We start from the raw sequence: 18,853 nt of genomic DNA, 5'->3' as shown, positions 1-18,853 counted from the left end.
ACGTGTAGATGATTCAAACTGAAATTTGTTACTAGTTTAAAGAATATTATAAAAATCAGAAAAAAAACTTGTTGCAATGAATGGAAGTTTCGCGTATTTATTATTGAAACATTTGTTTAAATTTAAGTTTGGTTAAAAAGTGAATAAATAGTTTAGTAATTATAGACGGAAGCGTTGAAAATACTTCTTTGAATTTACTTTCTTCCGGTTTCCGTAACTGTGTGATGCTGTCGGTTGCTGCAATAGTGGGGCAGCTTTGCTTTGGAAATCCGGTTGATGGCCGAAAGTAAAAAAATAAGAAAATAAAATAATGCTTCGCACCATCAACCCCCATTAAAAATTCCCGTTCGCTCTCACTACTCTCACTTTTTCACTCTCTTTCATGGTGTTTCTTCACCAGTATTTTACCGTTGTATGCTCGTACACAACCAACCGATCGCGTCCGCGAAGAGCATTGGACTTGTGTGGTGTTTCTTGTTGGAATCGGTTGCCTCTACCGATGTTGTGCGGAATGGCTCCTCACAGTTAGCTTTTCCTGGTTGCAGTATGTTCAATGATGTGGGCTATAGAGTGAAAGAGCAGGCACGAGGGGGTGGGATGTATACACATAGCAGTGACGTTGCCGACGGGCGGAAGCATGTTTTTCGTTTTCATTTGCCACTCGCGCAGTTCGCGCCGAGAACCCGAGCCGAGTTGGTTTGGACGATTCATTCCGTAACCTACTTTGCTTCGATACATACACGCTTTTAGTTTAGCTCGGCACTACAATTACTTCGTGTAGATAGATGAATAGTTTTCATTCAGCCAGCACTCAAATAGCGGAGTTCTACTTTTATAGACGACGATGTTCAACGCTTTCATCGTGGTCTCCCTGCTAGTACAAATAGCCTGCCTATTATTGCCTTAAATTTTTACAGGTCGGCAGGAAACGGTGGTTAAATATTTGTCATTAATGTGTACTTTAAGGGGAAATGTCAAACTCAATTAACTTTTTCCGAAGTAAAATGCAAGTGTATCAAATGAAAATGAATACAAATAGTTGAATGGCAAGAAATGAAGTGAGAAATAATACCAAAATCAGTGACTAGAAAGTTTTTTGCTTGAATAAAATTAAATAGCGGATTGTTGTATACTGTTGTATATATATAATAGAGAAGTGTGTAAAATTCTCTTAGCGAAGTGAATTCTGTCATCAGTTCCTGAATCCTTCAGCATACGTCAATTTAAATCAAAGTGTTGCTACACTGGATCTGCGAATCATAAACACGGAAATCCTTGATGTAGTGCAACATTGAGCGAGTGCAGTGATCTAACACAACATCGTAAGCAGCTGCAATCTCTCCACTTGGAATGAAAAAAGTAAACAGATCCGCCAACACAAAGAAAAAGAAACAGCGCGATTGTGATCGTGTTCGTTGCACAATGTATGGTTGTACACTACTCTATTAAATAAGTGCAAATCTTCTAGTGTGTGCGTATGTCATTCCTATTATACCTTCCAACTGATCTTGGTGTGGTATGAATAAGAAACTAAAATGTGTTGATTGTTAACTCCTATATTCGGGAATATTGTGGAAATGAACGTCTATAGTTCAGTGTTGTACAGGCGTTGAATATTCTCAACCAGTGATGTGTACTTATTCTATCTTTTTCCGGTTCGTTCTGAGTTTATAAGTTAGTACTTATGCGCAGATGGTGTTAGTAGTTGACTATGAAAAGTGAGAGTGCATGTAATGCGAGAAAAAGACTTAAACTGTTTTCATGACGATTCAGTAAATGAGTGCAAGTTACTTTTGTGTGATGTGTGTGATGTGTAAAGGATTTGTTAGTGCGAATCAGATATTTGTATTTTTTATAATTACACCAACAGACTGACTATGTATGTGTATTTGCGAATATTTGTATGGAAAATACTTTAAACTCAAAATGCTGGAACAGTGCTACTCTCACTGCTGTTGGCAGTACAGAATGTTTAATTATCAGAAAAATGTGTCAACTTTCTTTTATTAACTGTTGGTAGTAAAGAAATGCATCAATAACAGTGTATAGCATAAGAAACGCATCCGTTTGATGTTATTTGTAGCTGCTGCTAAAGTGCGGTGAAAATGAGAAATACAGTACAATAGTATTTTAGCATATATATGAAGAAATTGCATGTACGTTGAAGTTAAGAAATGGTGTGTTCGTATTTGAATAAATAAATTCGCTGTGATAGTGCTATGGCACGAATAAAAATAAAACGTTTTTCAATTCGTGCCGTTGATAGCCTCTAAATCTATGCCAAAATGCATAAATCAAAGTTTTTTCTAGTTGTGAATAAATCATTCTTCACTTCACTTCATTATTTCATAAAAACAAGTTTAAAACACCACAACATCTTTTAGAGCAGGCAAACGTCTGAGACGATAACTTTGATATCGTGATGCTAGATAATAAATCTAAGCTACAATGTAAACGTATAGTGTTTATGCGAAAACTGACGTGCGATCGATTGTGATAAATAATTGAAATACTTCTTCCTGACAATGTGCGAAAAATACCGATTTTGCTAAAATCAAAATCGTATTTCAATTGAGGCAGTTTTCGGGGGAAAGCAGGAAGCATCAAAAATGACATCATTAGGTAATTTGAACATTGTACTAATTGACAAATGTCACCGATGTTTCTATCAAAGCAGATACATTGAATAAAATTGTGTAAAAGTAAAATACAAACTATTTCTGTATCCTTAATCATAATTGCTTGCCGTCAAAGAATTTATTATACCTGAAAAGAAATTATGGAAGAACGAAAATTAAACTCCATTTGATGATAGTGGTTTTAAGTTTCTGGAAGGTTGATTGTGGTAGCTCTCTTAGATTTATCTTGCATAATTCTTGCAGATAATATTAATAATTAGATAATATCAATAATTACTTAAGCAATACGGCCTTTTTGGACCGTTACTCCTGAATAAAAAAAAATATCAATAATTAGATAATATTAATAATTGATTGGTCGTACAGTTTCTTTGAAGTTGGTTGCTTTTATTTTGTTATATCCTCTTATATATTTGTTAAAGATTAAAACTCTACATTATCACACACTCTTTAAGGTAAAGTTGAAGTTTATAACATTATGAAAGGTGCAAAAGTAGTGACAATTTATCTTTAGGTAGTTTTTTCATTCACGATTACATGCGTTTAGAATCTCCGCACTGTGAAAAGTTAATCGAATCACCTCAAGCATGGTTAACCATTCCAAGGATTGTCTACGAACATTAGCAATGTGTGAACGTTTTTATGTTGATGGAATTGGTTGATAATTTATACGCATTTTGAAAACTTATTCAATTACATGTGTTTCTTTAAGTATATAATATTAATATCGAGGATAGTAGTTTGAAAATGTTCTTATAAAACAGTGATAATGTTTGCAATGTTGAAATTCACAAAAGGAAAACCATTGATTTATACAGTACATGAAAAATATTAAATTAAAAAAGAGTACTTTTAACGCAACCCCGTACAGAAAGCAAACGTAAAAAATCTTAATGAAATAAAATCTGAGGATAAAAACCTGATAAAAATGAATAAAACATTATATGTTTTGCAAGTTGTAAGCAATACTACTCGGCCATAAAATGGACTGAATAATTAACAAATAAATAAAGAAAAATATAAATAAGATATGCAATAAGACATATGCTATTCCCGTTTGTGTAAATCAGGAGTAAAAGATGACGTGACGGAACACGTTTTTAAAACAATGCTTGATTAGGAACGATAAAAAACACAGTTTAGTGGTTGAAGCTATTCAAAAACACTATATTTGAAAATGCAAAAAACTGCGTAAGCATTAAATCAAATATCATTATCTAAGAATACATGCAAACGTAATTTGTCGTCAAATTTAGTAATATTATAGTAACGTCAGTATCAGAAATGACGATAATGTTTCCGCACATTTGGAATGGTTTAGTAGAGGAATACACTCACACACATCAAATTTCCATAAATATATTCTTAGCTTTTTGAATGTAGGTCGGGAAACATGCCATTTTTCAACACATCGTTGTATGGCTAGTTGTCGGTAATTGGGTTAATTGTTAGGGCAGGTTAGTTCTATCGCAAATTGCCGGCTAGACTTTTAGCTGCAGCTGGTTGCTAGTACAATTTTCGACTGTAATGCCACATCTAAACAAGTAAATTTGAACACGTTCAATTCGCCTTCTCCGCCTTCGTATGAAGATGAAAGTTTAATGAATTGTGGATGAGATTATCTTCTGTAGCATATATGTTTAACTACTGAGTATGTAAATAATTTTTGAGTACCTTAAAATTTACATAAAACCGTCAAATTATGTGTTGGACATCTAAATTAAATGTTTAAAAGAAACATCAACGAAGAGTAAATTTAAATAAAACACCGAAAATTATAATCCAGTACAATGTTCAAAATAAAATTGTTGTCTATTCTTTATCAATAAGCATGTAGATCTTATTTTGTCTGCTAGAATAAAATCGAAACAGTTATCTTATCTCTGTTTTTTTAATCAGTAAATTAAAGAAGTAAAATGCCAGAGCAGTGCTAAAAAGAATAAATCATCGCCATAAATTAATTTTGCAGGTTCGTCCATAAAAAGCTTTCAAATAAAAATAGAATGATTTTTTTTTAATTATCTAATTTAAACAATCTCTCAACATTACATAGGTGTAGGCAACAAGTGTTGCATAATGAAATTATTTGCAGAAAATATATCAATTAAATATTTTTTTCTGTCTTGTACTTTATACTTGTTCTGTTTTAAAATTATGGTAAAAATACATAAAGCCTGCAGCCACAAAACGATGTCTAATCATGTTGTCTTTCTTGTTTCTTTTGTTACTATGTTCCAGGAATTATGACACTGAGCCGTGGACCATACAGCGAGCTCGATAAAATGAGCCTATTTCAAGATTTGAAACTAAAGAGACGAAAAGTTGACTCACGATGTAGCAGCGACGGCGAATCCATTGCGGAAACGAGCACATCGTCACCAGACCTTTTGCAGCCTGTGTCACCGAAGATGTGTGATCAGCAGCCTGCGCATCTAGGCCTGCCACAAAAGGGCCGTTTGATGGAAATCAGCGAAGATGGGCTGCAAAAGGTTCCACCTGACGCCTTAACTTCGTCACCAACTTCGCCATCAAGTGTAGATGAAGAACAAGAGCAAATGTGCTCCGCCGTCAGTGGTATACAAACATCTGCAGATGATGGCGGTAGCAATAGTGCTGGTACTTACGAAAATATTGATTTACAAATTACCAGCACTTACCATGCAAAAGGTTTGAATGGAAACGAATTAAAGGATAGAAGTGCATGCCGTGGTCAGGAAGAAGAGTATATTCCCACCAGCTATCAATCAGACGGTAGCAATCTAGCAGCAACAGACACTTTGCTTTCAAAACCGTCTACAAAACCAACAATAAACAGGTATGACAACGCTCCTGTACTAAATACCATTAATCTGAAGGACGATGCGTATGAGAGTAGTAATATAGTGTCCCCCGACTGTTCACCAGATGTGTTAACAGAGCAACACACAGACGGTATAAATGGTGGTCAGAGCAGTGCATCAAACCTATCCGCTGCTAGTGTTATACGTTCTGTAGCTGATGCACAACGACCTCGTTCGGTCAATCCTCAGACCAATTTTACAACTACATCGACAAGTACTAAGGAACAGAGAAATAGTAGCAGTATTTGTGACAACGTTCTTGATAATAGCAACTATGTACGATTAGATAGCGCTCCCAGTATCAAAATACATACCGGCCATAATACTAACAACATTCGGTGTGCTGTCCCTACCACTACAACAACATGCCACATAGATAGTGGCGCCAGTAGTAAAACCGCCAATGCAATACTAATAAAATCCATTGAGTCGCTACACCAGCAGTACGACGAGGAGAGTGTTGGTGTGGAAAATGATATAGATGGTACGAAAGCACAAAACGGAGTGGCTGCAAGCGGTACTGCAGTAAACCCAAGCACTGACAACGTCAGAACTTTGTTTAGTAGTGATCAAACTCAACATCATGCAACGGTCCTTGTTACTCCCCCGTTATCACGAATGAAAAACAATAACCTCTTAACCACGCAAGGTAACAGCACGGGAAACACAGCGACGGCTGCCGCTGCTGTAGCGGCAGCAGCTACGACTCTGGTAACACTAGGAATGCGGAAACAGCAATCGTTGCCACCTCTTTCCACAAATTTGACAGAATCACCGTGTTTATCCATACTATCGTCATCCACATCGGCATCTACATCATCGATATTTTCTTCGTGTTCATCGATGCCCAACTTCATCACCGTATCAAGTGACCAAAATTTTTTTTACAACGACTTTAATAAAAATACTGGAATTTCAAATCGCAATCATAGAAATGGAAACGAAATGAATGATGAGCATAAAAGAAGGCAGAACATCATATCACCATCGAAGATAGACTCTTCAACGTTCAGTGACACTACCACTACGATTAACACTGCCACTAACACTACCGCCTCAGAGGAATCCTCATTATCTTTATCCTTTCATCCTCAAAAACCATTCACTGAAGTTGGTGGATTACCTTCAAAGATTATTTCTAGTCAAGTTACAGCCTGTGCTGGAAACGTTAGTAGCCCAGTGCCTAATAACTCTAGCCAGCAGCAGCATGTAATTATAACGCAACAACAAATGTTGCAAGCAATGCACCAACAGATTCGCATAAAAAAGGAACGTCAACAAAAACATTTGATTGTGCAGAACAACCATCGCACTGTTCACACAAGTTTTTCGGAAGTTCATAATACCCAACAGCTAATTATTAAACGTGAACGTAGTGCAAGTAGCGGTTTAAAATCACCAAATTCATCCGGTTCCGTAGCTCTTTCTCATGCGACAATTATACGTCAGTCCGCCAGTCCAGGACCAATGGGTAATGTTAACCAAATGGGCCCAATGCAACCACCGATATCTCCGCATCAATCTATATCATACCGTCACCCAAACAGTCCTGTGTCCATTGGTTCATCGTGTAGTACACAAAAACCTCAGGTGATTGTCAAACGCGAACATGCATCATCATTGCATCAACAGCAATTCTCCCTTCAGCATCAACCACCATCGATAGAAAGAACCATTAACGTTGGTGCATTAAGTCCAGCTGGGTCCACAACAAACAATCTAACTACAACCACGTCTTCGTTTGCATCCACGGTTGGGTGTCTGTCGACGCGTAATTCGATTCGTGATACCGCTTTATTGTTTCGTGTGAAAAATGAAACAAGTGCTTTATCAAGTCAACAACCAAAACAACAACCAAAACAACAACAGCAGCAGCAGGAGCAGCAGCAGCAGCAGCAGCAGCAGCAGCAGCAGCAGCAGCAGCAGCAGCAGCAGCAGCAGCAGCAGCAGCAGCAGCAGCAGCAGCAGCAGCAGCAGCAGCAGCAGCAGCAGCAGCAGCAGCAGCAGCAGCAGCAGGAGCAGCAGCAGCAGGAGCAGCAGCAGCAGCAACAGCAGCAGCAGCAGGAGCAGCAGCAGCAGCAACAGCAGCAGCAGCAGCAGCATCAGCAGCAGCAGCAGCAGCAGCAGCAGCAGCAGCAGCAGCAGCAGCAGCAGCAGCAGCAGCAGCAGCAGCAGCAGCAGCAGCAGCAGCAGCAGCAGCAGCAGCAGCAGGAGCAGGAGCAGCAGCAGCAACATCAGCAGCAGCAGCAGCAGCAGCAGCAGCAGCAACATCAGCAGCAGCAACAACAGCAACAACATCAACACCAGCAACAACTTCAACAGCATCACCAAAAACAAAATCATCGAATGGTATGGCCAAGTCCTGCTGCATTATCTGGAACTGCAGTAGTATCTTCCGGAGTTATGGCACCTCACCGAATTAATGGCGTTAAACCAGAAGTTATAGGTGGTCCTTTGCCACCTATAAGAAGTCAGATATTATCTCCCCACCACACGCATCAACAACAAACGCATCAGCAGCAGCAGCAACAACAACATTCTCCTCGTAATCATCAACAGCAGCAATCGCCACAGCATCATCCTAGTAGCTCGGGGCCAAATGCATCACAAACCCCTGCACGTATGACACCGACTGTAATAATGGGTGAATCATGCGGCGTACGCACGATGGTATGGAGCTACGATACTACGTTGCAAAAAGTCCATAACACTAATTCAATAAATACAGTTGGAAGTGGAAGTACCCGCACCGATTCAGTGTCTGGTATAGCCACGGTAGGTAGCAACAATGCAGGAAACAATCTCGGAACCCAACTGCAGCATCATCATCAACAACAATTGACACATCATCAACATTCGCAGAATCAACAGAATGCGGCAAGCACAGTTAAGAATCATCAACAAGTACATCCTAATCAAACAAATGGTGGGATCACAAATACTAGCAATAGTAGTAGTTATGACATCATCGCCAATAGTAACAGCAACAATAGTTCTCACAACACTGTGTCGCAAAATAGTAACAACGAAGAGGCAGCACATCTTCTCTTAAGTTTGGGACAGTCAGTTGTACCGAATACGTCGCCAACTGCAGCTGCAGCTGCAGTAGCGGTTGCCGCAGCGGCTGTTGTTGCAGGCCATACTCAATCCTGGCAGGGAACGAACCATGTTCGCACTAACTTACCACTTAATATGGAGCGGCTGTGGGCCGGGGACTATGCTCAATTTTCATCGTTGGGATCTCAGCAACAACAGCAAGCTCTTAACCTTACATCTCAACAGCAGCAGCAACAACAACATATATCTTGGAGCTTGTCTGGTATAGGATCTGCGGGTGGGCCGAAAAAGGTAAATATTTTTTTATCGTAACCTGATATGAAATAAATGAGATTTTGTTACTTAAATTTGTAGGAAATATTAGACGACATGCCACCGGACGATGACGATCAACCGTTGGTGTGTATGATATGTGAAGATAAAGCAACAGGATTACATTATGGCATAATAACGTGTGAAGGGTGCAAAGGGTTCTTCAAGCGAACTGTGCAGAATCGTCGAGTATATACATGTGTAGCTGATGGAACTTGTGAGATAACAAAGGCTCAGCGCAACCGTTGCCAGTATTGTAGGTTTAAAAAGTGTATCGAGCAAGGCATGGTGCTTCAAGGTAAGCTTCCACGAAAATGGTGATGTTAAAAACGACAAATAAATAAAAAAATGGTTATGATAGTGTTTACTAGAGTTTACACATTGTTCCACTTTGGCTCCTTATTAACTTGGCAAATGTTCTAAAACCTAATTTCAGCGGTTCGAGAAGATCGTATGCCCGGTGGTAGAAATAGTGGAGCAGTTTATAACTTGTATAAAGTTAAATATAAGAAACATAAAAAGAGTAACCTGAAATCGACTACCACTAAGTTACAGCAAGGTTCTGGTGCCATTGGAGCCGCTATCACTAATCTTAGTGACATCGGAGTAGGAGCAGGAGGTTCCCTGCAACTAGGCAGCGGTATCGGTTCTGTTGGAATCGCGGAAAGTCCAAAGTCTTCAAATGCGTATCAGCACGCACATTTAACAACGCACCTTCAACACCATCATCTGCCTTCGACAACTTCCCCAGCGTTGGTTAAATCAGAGAGCATGAATTTGAATTTAATGAACGGTACCATCCTCAAAACCGCTCTCACCAATCCGAGTGAGATCGTGCATTTACGACATAGGCTTGATAATGCCGTAAGCTCTTCTAAGGATAGATCGATTTCGTACGAACAGGCCTTGAATATGATACACACCCTTATTGACTGTGATGCAATGGAAGATATAGCAACCCTGCCGCATTTTAGTGAATTCCTCGCAGATAAGTCAGAGATTGGTGACAAGCTGTGTAATATTGGTGACTCGATCGTACACAAGCTGGTCTCGTGGACACGCAAGCTTCCGTTTTATACGGAAATTCCTGTCGAAATACATACTAAATTGCTGACGGATAAGTGGCATGAGATACTGGTATTAACAACAGCTGCCTACCAAGCTATGCATGGTAAGAAGAATATCAGTGTTACCCAAACACAAAGTGCAGGACTAGTACTAACACCGGAGACAAATGATCCCGAGTTCACTGAAGAGGTGAGTGATACTTATCCAATACAAATATTGAGAATTTATTTTGAGTTTCTAATCACATGATCATAATTCTAATTTCTAATCACATGAACATAATTACTTTCAACCAACCAAAACATTTGCAATTCTTCTGTTGAATCAGATAACTGCCCATTTGAATACGTTACAATCCTGCCTTACGACCCTAATGGGACATCCAATATCTATAGAGCAACTTAAGATCGACGTTGGCCAAATGGTGGAGAAAATGACCCAAATTACGATAATGTTTCGTAGAATTAAATTAAAAATGGAAGAGTATGTTTGTCTGAAGGTGTACATTCTACTTAATACAGGTAATTGATGACAGATTAACACAAAATTTATTCCTGCTTTAATGAAAACGTTGTTTATACTTTTTTATCATTGCGCGTTTCTGTTGCATGACATGATCACGTAGAAGTTGAGCTGGAAAGCATACAAGAAAGATACGTACAAGTACTTAGAAGTTATCTGCAACACACTGTTCCACATAATCCCAATCGACTGAGTGATCTTCTGGCGCATATTCCAGAGGTAAATTATAATACTGTTATGTTAAAAAAGCAACATCACATATCTATAAATACTCACTTACTGATTTACGTATTATTGCAGATTCAAACGGCAGCTAGTTTGCTCCTGGAGAGCAAAATGTTTTATGTACCCTTCGTTCTAAATTCTGCCAATATTAGGTAGCGAATGATCGATCGAGCCGTAAAATTGCCATCGAACATTAATCGAAGTTCTTGTGATAAACGTCAAGAAAACCTGGAACAAAATTGCTCGTACTGCAGTAGAATTACTGATGAAGATCACTGCCTGAACGATCATGAGCCTTTGCGTAGCAAAAGAAATCATAACTACTCGATGGTAGGATGTTCCTTTTTGCATGAAATTACCCCGATGTCGTTATCGCCAACCAAGGAGCAAGAATTGGCGTCCGATTGTACTGCAGCCAGCATGCAGACCAGAATAAATTCATCACTGAAAATGACTTCCAAAAGGCTAATTAAGATGAACACACCCGACAGCAACAATGACATTGAAAATACCAAGATTAGCACGGACGTCCCAAGTTTCACTGCCGATATTCATACTTTTAACAAAAATTGTCGTATTAATCATAATAATAATTACGATGTACATAACAATTCTGATGATACCAATAGCACCAATGCCGTAACAATATTTGTTATTAAAACAGTGTTACCTGATGATTAATCACTTCGATACATTCGAGGCCATAATAAAGCACAGTCAATATGGGATACGTACCCATTTACAAAATTTTGACTACGATCGGATCCTAAACCTGTAAAATAGATAGGAAAACGCTACCACGTTTCGTCGCACGATGAGTTGTTTCTCTTGTCTCACTCTTACACATTTTCTGTTTTTAAACATGGAGTTCCGTCCTTGACGAGACGCATTTTTGCCATATTACAATGGATAGGTGGAATTGAAACTATTCTTTCAATTTCGATTCCAGTGAGCGATTTGACGTGAACATTCTTCTTGCTAGTGTTATAACGAGCATCAAATCAGAATTGGTTTTAGTTGTAATTATTCTGCTTGACCGATCAAAACGATTGATATCATAATGAAATCATCTCTGTTCTTGTGCTGGCTTTCATTTAAATGAAAATAAGATTTTGTTTACCTTTTATTTAGCATTATGACAGTTAATTTCCTCTCGGCACGGAATTGACCACGTACATGCCAATTTTCACTTTTTCTTATTCATTTTTAAAATGTCTTCGTGGAAAAGCTGTTACAAGCTTTATGGCGTATTTAATTCCTTCCCACCTTATCCAATGTAATATGGCCATTATGGCTTAAATTTCACAAGAAATTAATTCTTTAAACTATTGGTGCTGCGGATTTCGGGTCATCTTTGACGAGAGAGAGTAAAAATAATCTCATCGTAAAATCATCCTTGTCCCCTTTGTTTATAAAAAAAAAATATACACGTAAACGCATTTATTGAAACAAATATTGGCTAGCAGCAGCAATATATGTCTCATCGGTAAGTTTCTCTATTGAGTTGAGTGGTATGAATGGCACATAAATGATGCACGTTGTTAAAATTGCGATAATGTGACGGTGACGGTGCTGCTATCAACTGACTACATGGAGGTATATGAAAATTTACGTTTAATATAATAATGCCGTATACTAATGAGTAAACCTATCTTCTGAAACTCCATAAAATCATTACACTGCTGTTGGACGATGATGATTACGAAGAGGGTTAAAGTAGCATATATAATGAAATCAGAACAACTGGTCAGCAACGTCTAGTTTGATTAGTTTTTGTTTTATATGAATTTCGATCCCAGTAGGTAAAGATAATGTGCTTTATGCAATTACATTGCAAGAAGTGAAAACATTTATTTGTCGTGGTTCACATTCATAAAAGATTTCATAATTAAAATGAAGAAAATGCATTAGACAAGTATCATCAACTCACAGAAAAAATCACCTTACTCATAAAAACATTCGAGGAAATATTTTTTTTCCAATACTAGGAAGTCTGAAATGAATGCCTTCTATATTAAATTAGCAAATTACTGAGCATAAGAAAGCATAACACAAAACACGCTAGCGATTTACAATAAATAGACAAAATATTGGATAGAAAGTAATAGATTAACACAATACAGAGATCAACATGTTGGGCGGGCGCTAATATAGGGTGTTGAAGGAATCTAAATAAGTAAAATGTACCAAAATGTCAGCAAAAGTTCTGTTGATCAACGTAATATTTGCGTTGAAGCGTTATATGATACAATGACCTATCAGATATTATTTTTTAACGATACATAACAAGCCCATAGAGTTTCTTTTTTCCGTGCCTACTAAGACACTTAGTACAACATTACAAATCAGAAAAGCATAAGAATGTATTTGTCCATTGTTCATAACAAACTTCTTGACCCGCCGTTAGTTTGTTCTGCGTTTACAATACTGGCTACATAGGAATAGCGTATAATGAATGTGCTATATCCATGCAACTGCAGGGTCGAGTAAATAAAATAAAAAAATAGGCCATTGGAAATATCTTTACATAGTGGAATATCTCCAATCCAATAATGGGGCCTTTCACGATATTAGGCAGCTTTTTAATTTGAGTTGGACAGTTGGTGGAAGAAATCATGCCAACACTCCATACGAAACCACACACCCCAATTGACATTTTCGAGCACGGATCATAGAGAATTCAAGCAATTTCCCTGAAATTGAAGCTTTAAACTTCTCTTAAACTGCACACTTTTAAGAGAATTTAAAAACAGCCCTTCAAAATTAACTGTGATTTTTTTTATTTCTTTTTTCTGTTTTTGCCGGTAAATAACGTTTCCTATGTATTAAATTGGTGATGCAGCCTTTGAAAACAACAAATTTTAACAAAAATAACGTAGCACAAAGTTTGCTTGTGTTCTTGATAATCAAAGTTATGAATGTAAAATGAGCTAGACGCCATCGTGTTTCGATAAAGTCTAATTTACGAGTATAAAAAATCTTGGCGTATTCAGCACAGTTGATCACATAAAATTCACAATTTCAGGCGTATCCAGGAGATATGGAAAAACAATTCCGAGCAAATGTCACATACCAAAAAAAAAACAAAAACAAAAAAACTAGGCTGCGATGTTCATCTTAGATAATTTTAACCTCATAGCTAGAATTAGATTCGAATACCTGCTCAAAAAATGTCAAAAAGGTTGTTTCTTCATTTACCGCAAGTTGAATTAAAGAGATCAGGTGAAGGAATCTAGAATCAAAGTGTATGTAAGACCAAGTGGACGCATAGCCCGTTTTTTTATAACCAAATTTTAACGTCACTGTTTGACAGGATGGGAGAAAACTTTTGCTCTAACAAGCTTTCTGGAAGCTTGACGAATACACAAAACATTCTTCATTCAGAAGCAGAAGGGATAAAAATCAACCTTCCATAACATAAACCTTGGGATAAGCCCAGCTGTATACTATACCTTGATAGCTGCTCGAAAACTGCTTTACAATGCCCCGTCAAACACTCCCGCCATGCAATTGACAGCGATTTGCGAGGGCGCGCGAGGGCTCACACGCCATACAAGTTCATAGCCCCAAAGGCCTCGCATTAAAGAGCCTGCGAGCCTAGGCAGTTTTTTCGTCCCTAGTTTTAGCAGTTATAATTATAGCACCCCGAGAGCAGGTATAACAGTGAGATTTGTAGCATACTAAACACCGGAATTTCGACATCATATTTTGAAAAAAAAATCCACAAAATTTAAATAGTGATCTTTTTGACGAATAACACCGCAATGAAGTAAATGAGTAAAAAGAATAACAAACAAAGTTTATTTTAAATACCATAAGATTTCGAGCAAATGATACCACTCGCAACCCTCGCAATGTTTGACGGGTAGGCTAGTAAGCTCTTTAAAGCGAGGGCTCTGGGTTTGTGAACTTGTATGGCGTGCGAGCCCTCGCGCGCCCTCGCAAATCGCTGTCAATTGCATGGCGAGTTGCGAGGGTTGCGAGTAGTATCATCTGTTTAAAATCTTATGTTACTTTAAACAATCTTTATTTTTTATTCATAAATATATTGTTTTTGCAGTGTTATACGACGAAAAGATTACTATTTCAATATTTGTGGATTTTTTCTAAATAAAATCTCAAAACTCAAGTGTTTAGCATGCTACAACTTGCACTGTTATACCTGCTCTCCGGGTGCTATAGTTATAACTACTAAAACTAGGGGCGTAAAAACTGCCTAGGCTTGCAAGCTCTTTAAAGCGAGGGCTCTGGGTCTGTGAACTTGTATGGCGTGTGAGTTTTCGAGCGCCCTCGCAAATCACTGTCAATTGCATGGCAGGTGCAAACAACTGTCATTCTGAATTTTTTGCCTACGATCTTAAAAGTGAAAATGACCCAATATTTTCTATTAGAATTAATACTTGAGAAGTATCAACAGCTTCGCAAAGCAAATTCGTGCAGTCGGCGAGTTCGCATGCGGATTCGCAATCACTGTTTTTGCTCATAGTTTTTGCAGTTATAATTATAGCACCCAGAGAACTTTTATAACCAGGTGAATTATAGCAAACTAAACATCAGAATATTTTCATTTTTTTAAATCCCCAAAACATAGTGAATGATTATTTCCACGAAGGAAAGCGAAGAAAAAAAAAAATGAAAAAAACATAAAGACTAACAAAATTCACGAAACCTTCGCATTGTTTTGGGAGAGTTGGTTTTTCTGGTTACGATTTTTTTACGACGAGACTACTTTCTAAGCTATTGTATATTCAACCCATTGATTATTCCATAGCAAAGTGTAGACGAAGAGGTTCAAATAGTAGTTGAAACAGAGCCATAATACTTAAAAGTAAACGACGATAATTCGTAAAAAGCTTTGCACATAACATGAAATATGCTTGTGTAAACTGTTTAATTTTTCAAATACTTTCTAATACTTCATTTTTATTGACACAGTACTTGGATTTTAATACACATTTTTATGGAGAATACCAAAGGTTTTACCCTAATTCGACAGGGACAAAGCATTGCACTTGTTTTTTCCATTTTGCATAAGGTACGGTATAAATTCTACGATTCATTCGTGATGTGTACAGTTAAGAAATTTTTGTATAATAACGGGCAGATAACATAACAAACTTTTTATCAGACCTGTATTCTTTGCACTTAGTAAATTAATCGTCATCGTCATCATTAATCGAAGTACTACATAGACAAAGAAAGAGAATACGGAACATTTGAACCGTTCCTCCTCAATAAAAAAGAATAGGAGAGTGAGAGAGGGGTCTCGACAGAGAGAGAGAGAAAGAGAGAGAGAGATAGAGAGAGAGAGAGAGATAGAGAGAGAGAGAGAGATAGAGAGAGAGAGAGAGAGAGAGAGAGAGAGAGAGAGAGAGAGATGGAGTAACAAGCAAAAACCAAATAATTACATGATAGAGAAACTGTTTGTTTGTTAATTTAGTTGCTTTTTATGTTTCAGTATCGAATGTATGTGTGTTTCTTCGTTTTACGGTTTCCTGACTGTATACTGCTTAGAGGAAAATGTATGCTAATATGTTTTGTGGTTTGTTAATGAGTTCAAGGGAAAATGTAGAATCATATATATAAAGGCTACATTTCAACTCCTTTTTTATATCATGCATTTGTCGTTTTCGTTGATACCGATCTATTTCTAGTAACTATTGTTTTTCTTTTTGACTATATAAATCATTATGGTATTTTATTATACCTCTATACACGAGTATAAAACTCCAGCAAATTAAACCATTGTTACCAGTGACACCATTATGTTATATTATTACAAGTTTTCACACTGCATCAGGCAATTTTATTATTTGCACAAACAAAGCAGAACAGAAAAGACTGGCCAAAGCCTACTATTGTGTCGTCTGTTGGCACAAAAACTGCATAGGAGCAAGCAAAATAAAAGGTATACGTCAGTATACACATTTTAATTTCAACATCATTAGATTGAAGGATGATTTAAAGGCAATAACTGGCGCTAACAATTTGTGTACCATTGCAAACTAAAACAATTCACCATTTTCGAGCCTGTATAAACAATGTTAAGCTGCTTCTGAACATTGTTCTACTGTAAATGAACATTTGACGTCCTACTAAAATACTAATGCATGTCTGAATTTCGTTTAACTGAAACTAAACAAGTGAAACTTTTGTGTGTGGCTTTATTTACAAAAATTGTTTGAATTTATTTGCCAATAATTTATCCTACTACTTTTTAAATCAATAATTAACTGTTAAATTAGTACAAAATCAATTAAAATGAACCTTAAAAAAATTATTTTTAATAAAATTTACTACAGAGAAACGAAAACCGGTACTATAAACCTACGTGAATATTGGGGAAAGCAAGAATTTAGCAGCGATTGAACAGTGTTCAGAAATGCATCAGAATTTGTTGTTGGTCAAATGTTTACTTATTGTTGAAGAGTGTTCAAAAGCACCTTAACATTGTTTACTTGGGGTCGTCTTCGAAATTTTGAATCAACAATACACCTACAGTTGGAGCAAATATACATAACTCATTTTCGTAGATGGAAAGCGGAAAGCAAATATAACCGTATTAATACACGGTGCGCCATCTCAGATTGCGCATATATTCGTTTTGTAAAAAAATATCATTTTGCGTACCCAACCCTGAGCTTTAAACGTCATTTCCATACAATTTCAGATTGCGCCAAGACTGCGCATAAATTTTCTAGATTACATATCCGAGATATATAATTTTTTTACAGATAAATATTTCAAACCGACTCGTTTGACAAAAAAATATATGCGCAATCTGAGATTGCGCATCGTTTATTAATACTCTAACATCAGTTTTCATTTATTGTTTGCATTCAATCGTAGTTTTTTTATGAACAGTTTTGTAATTCATAAAAAATACGAACCTTGTTTGGAAAAGAAAAACGTTACAGTCCTTGAGTGTTCTAACACACGTGTTATTTTGAAGAAATGAGAGGACATAGGGGAGCTGAAAGTAGATTCAAACTTAAATTTCGTCATCATTCCTTTCAGTTTTAAGATAATGAATAGTTGCAACAATTGGTGGTTGTTTCGTTAAAAGTGTTAACAATTCGCTGTACGGCTCTGTAACCGTCCTGCGCACATACGTTTATCTATTCCACAACTCGGGGAATGTGGAATGAAACAATTGTGTGTGTACAATGGAACCTCTAATAACGAGTTTAATCCGTTCCAATGATTCATTCGTTATTCGGGAGGCTCTTTTAATACAATTTGTATGTATTTGATGTTTGTGCGGTCCAGTGGTACTGTGGTCAAATCGAATGACTCAACAACTTGACCATCATGGGTTCAAGCCCCCCTTAACAAGGATAAAATAAACTCTCGAAAGCCTGTATAAGCTAGTAGTGTATTATTATATTACTAAGAATATATACGTATATTTAAGACAACGAAGACAAAGGAGCATGTAAACGGAGGTGGTTCAAAGTTACCAAAAGCAGAGCTAGTAGAAAAAAAAAACAAATACAGGCATGTATTTAATAATCGTTATTGGTCGACATGGTTAACAGCACAATTAATCATACAGTATTTTGCCGAGATACGCAAATAATGCTTTCTAAGGACTTTCGCGTAACTCAGATTTCCGCGTAAGTCGAATATCACGTTTTTCATCCAAAACATGTATCATAAATAACTTTTTATCTTTCAACTTGAAAATTTAATTTTCGTTTTTACTTATTTCATACAGTTTGTAGTGAAATTTTGGGGTTTTCTGTGTACTAAGTGATTTCAAACTACAGTAGAACGTCGATTTTCCGGGGACGGATTAACCGGCGGGGGGCTTAACCGTGCGCATGAATTTGACAGTTGGCCAATCGTGGTGAACATTTTCTGTGATGGTCAGGTTAGCTAAATTTGCTGTGCGGCTATGTAGTGTCTAGTAAAATTTTTAAACTTCATTTTTGATAAGGAATAATTGTTAAATCAATCGTTATTGATTCAAAAAATATTCCAGAAGTGATTAATTGATTGGTTTAAGGTGAATACTAAGTAAAACCAGTGAATTTTGTAATTTTTATATGTATTTGACATTTTTTGGACCATTATCCGCGGAAATCGATTAACCCGCATCCACCCACTCCCGAGCTGCCCGGATAATCGACGTTCTACTGTATTAGCAAAACTGCATTTTTTTTCTAATATGGCAATTGTTGGATGAAC

General features: G+C 37.1%; 1 protein-coding gene across 1 annotated transcript; it reads left to right on the top strand.

Moving 5' to 3' along the window:
• Positions 1 to 665: 665 nt before the first annotated feature.
• Positions 666 to 14,060, top strand: LOC121591343 (hormone receptor 4). Its single transcript, XM_041911724.1, has 8 exons — positions 666 to 2,622; positions 4,878 to 7,360; positions 7,739 to 8,827; positions 8,891 to 9,146; positions 9,285 to 10,105; positions 10,245 to 10,437; positions 10,542 to 10,657; positions 10,739 to 14,060. The coding sequence occupies exons 1-8, from the start codon at positions 2,610 to 2,612 to the stop codon at positions 10,817 to 10,819; spliced, it is 5,052 nt and encodes a 1,683-aa protein (XP_041767658.1). The 5' UTR covers positions 666 to 2,609; the 3' UTR covers positions 10,820 to 14,060.
• The last annotated feature ends 4,793 nt before the right edge of the window (positions 14,061 to 18,853 follow it).

This window comes from Anopheles merus, chromosome 2L (genome assembly GCF_017562075.2).
Source record: "Anopheles merus strain MAF chromosome 2L, AmerM5.1, whole genome shotgun sequence".
Classification (NCBI taxonomy): Eukaryota; Metazoa; Arthropoda; class Insecta; order Diptera; family Culicidae; genus Anopheles; species Anopheles merus.
Note: the sequence above shows the minus strand (reverse complement) of the source record. Positions and strands in the feature narration are given on the sequence as shown.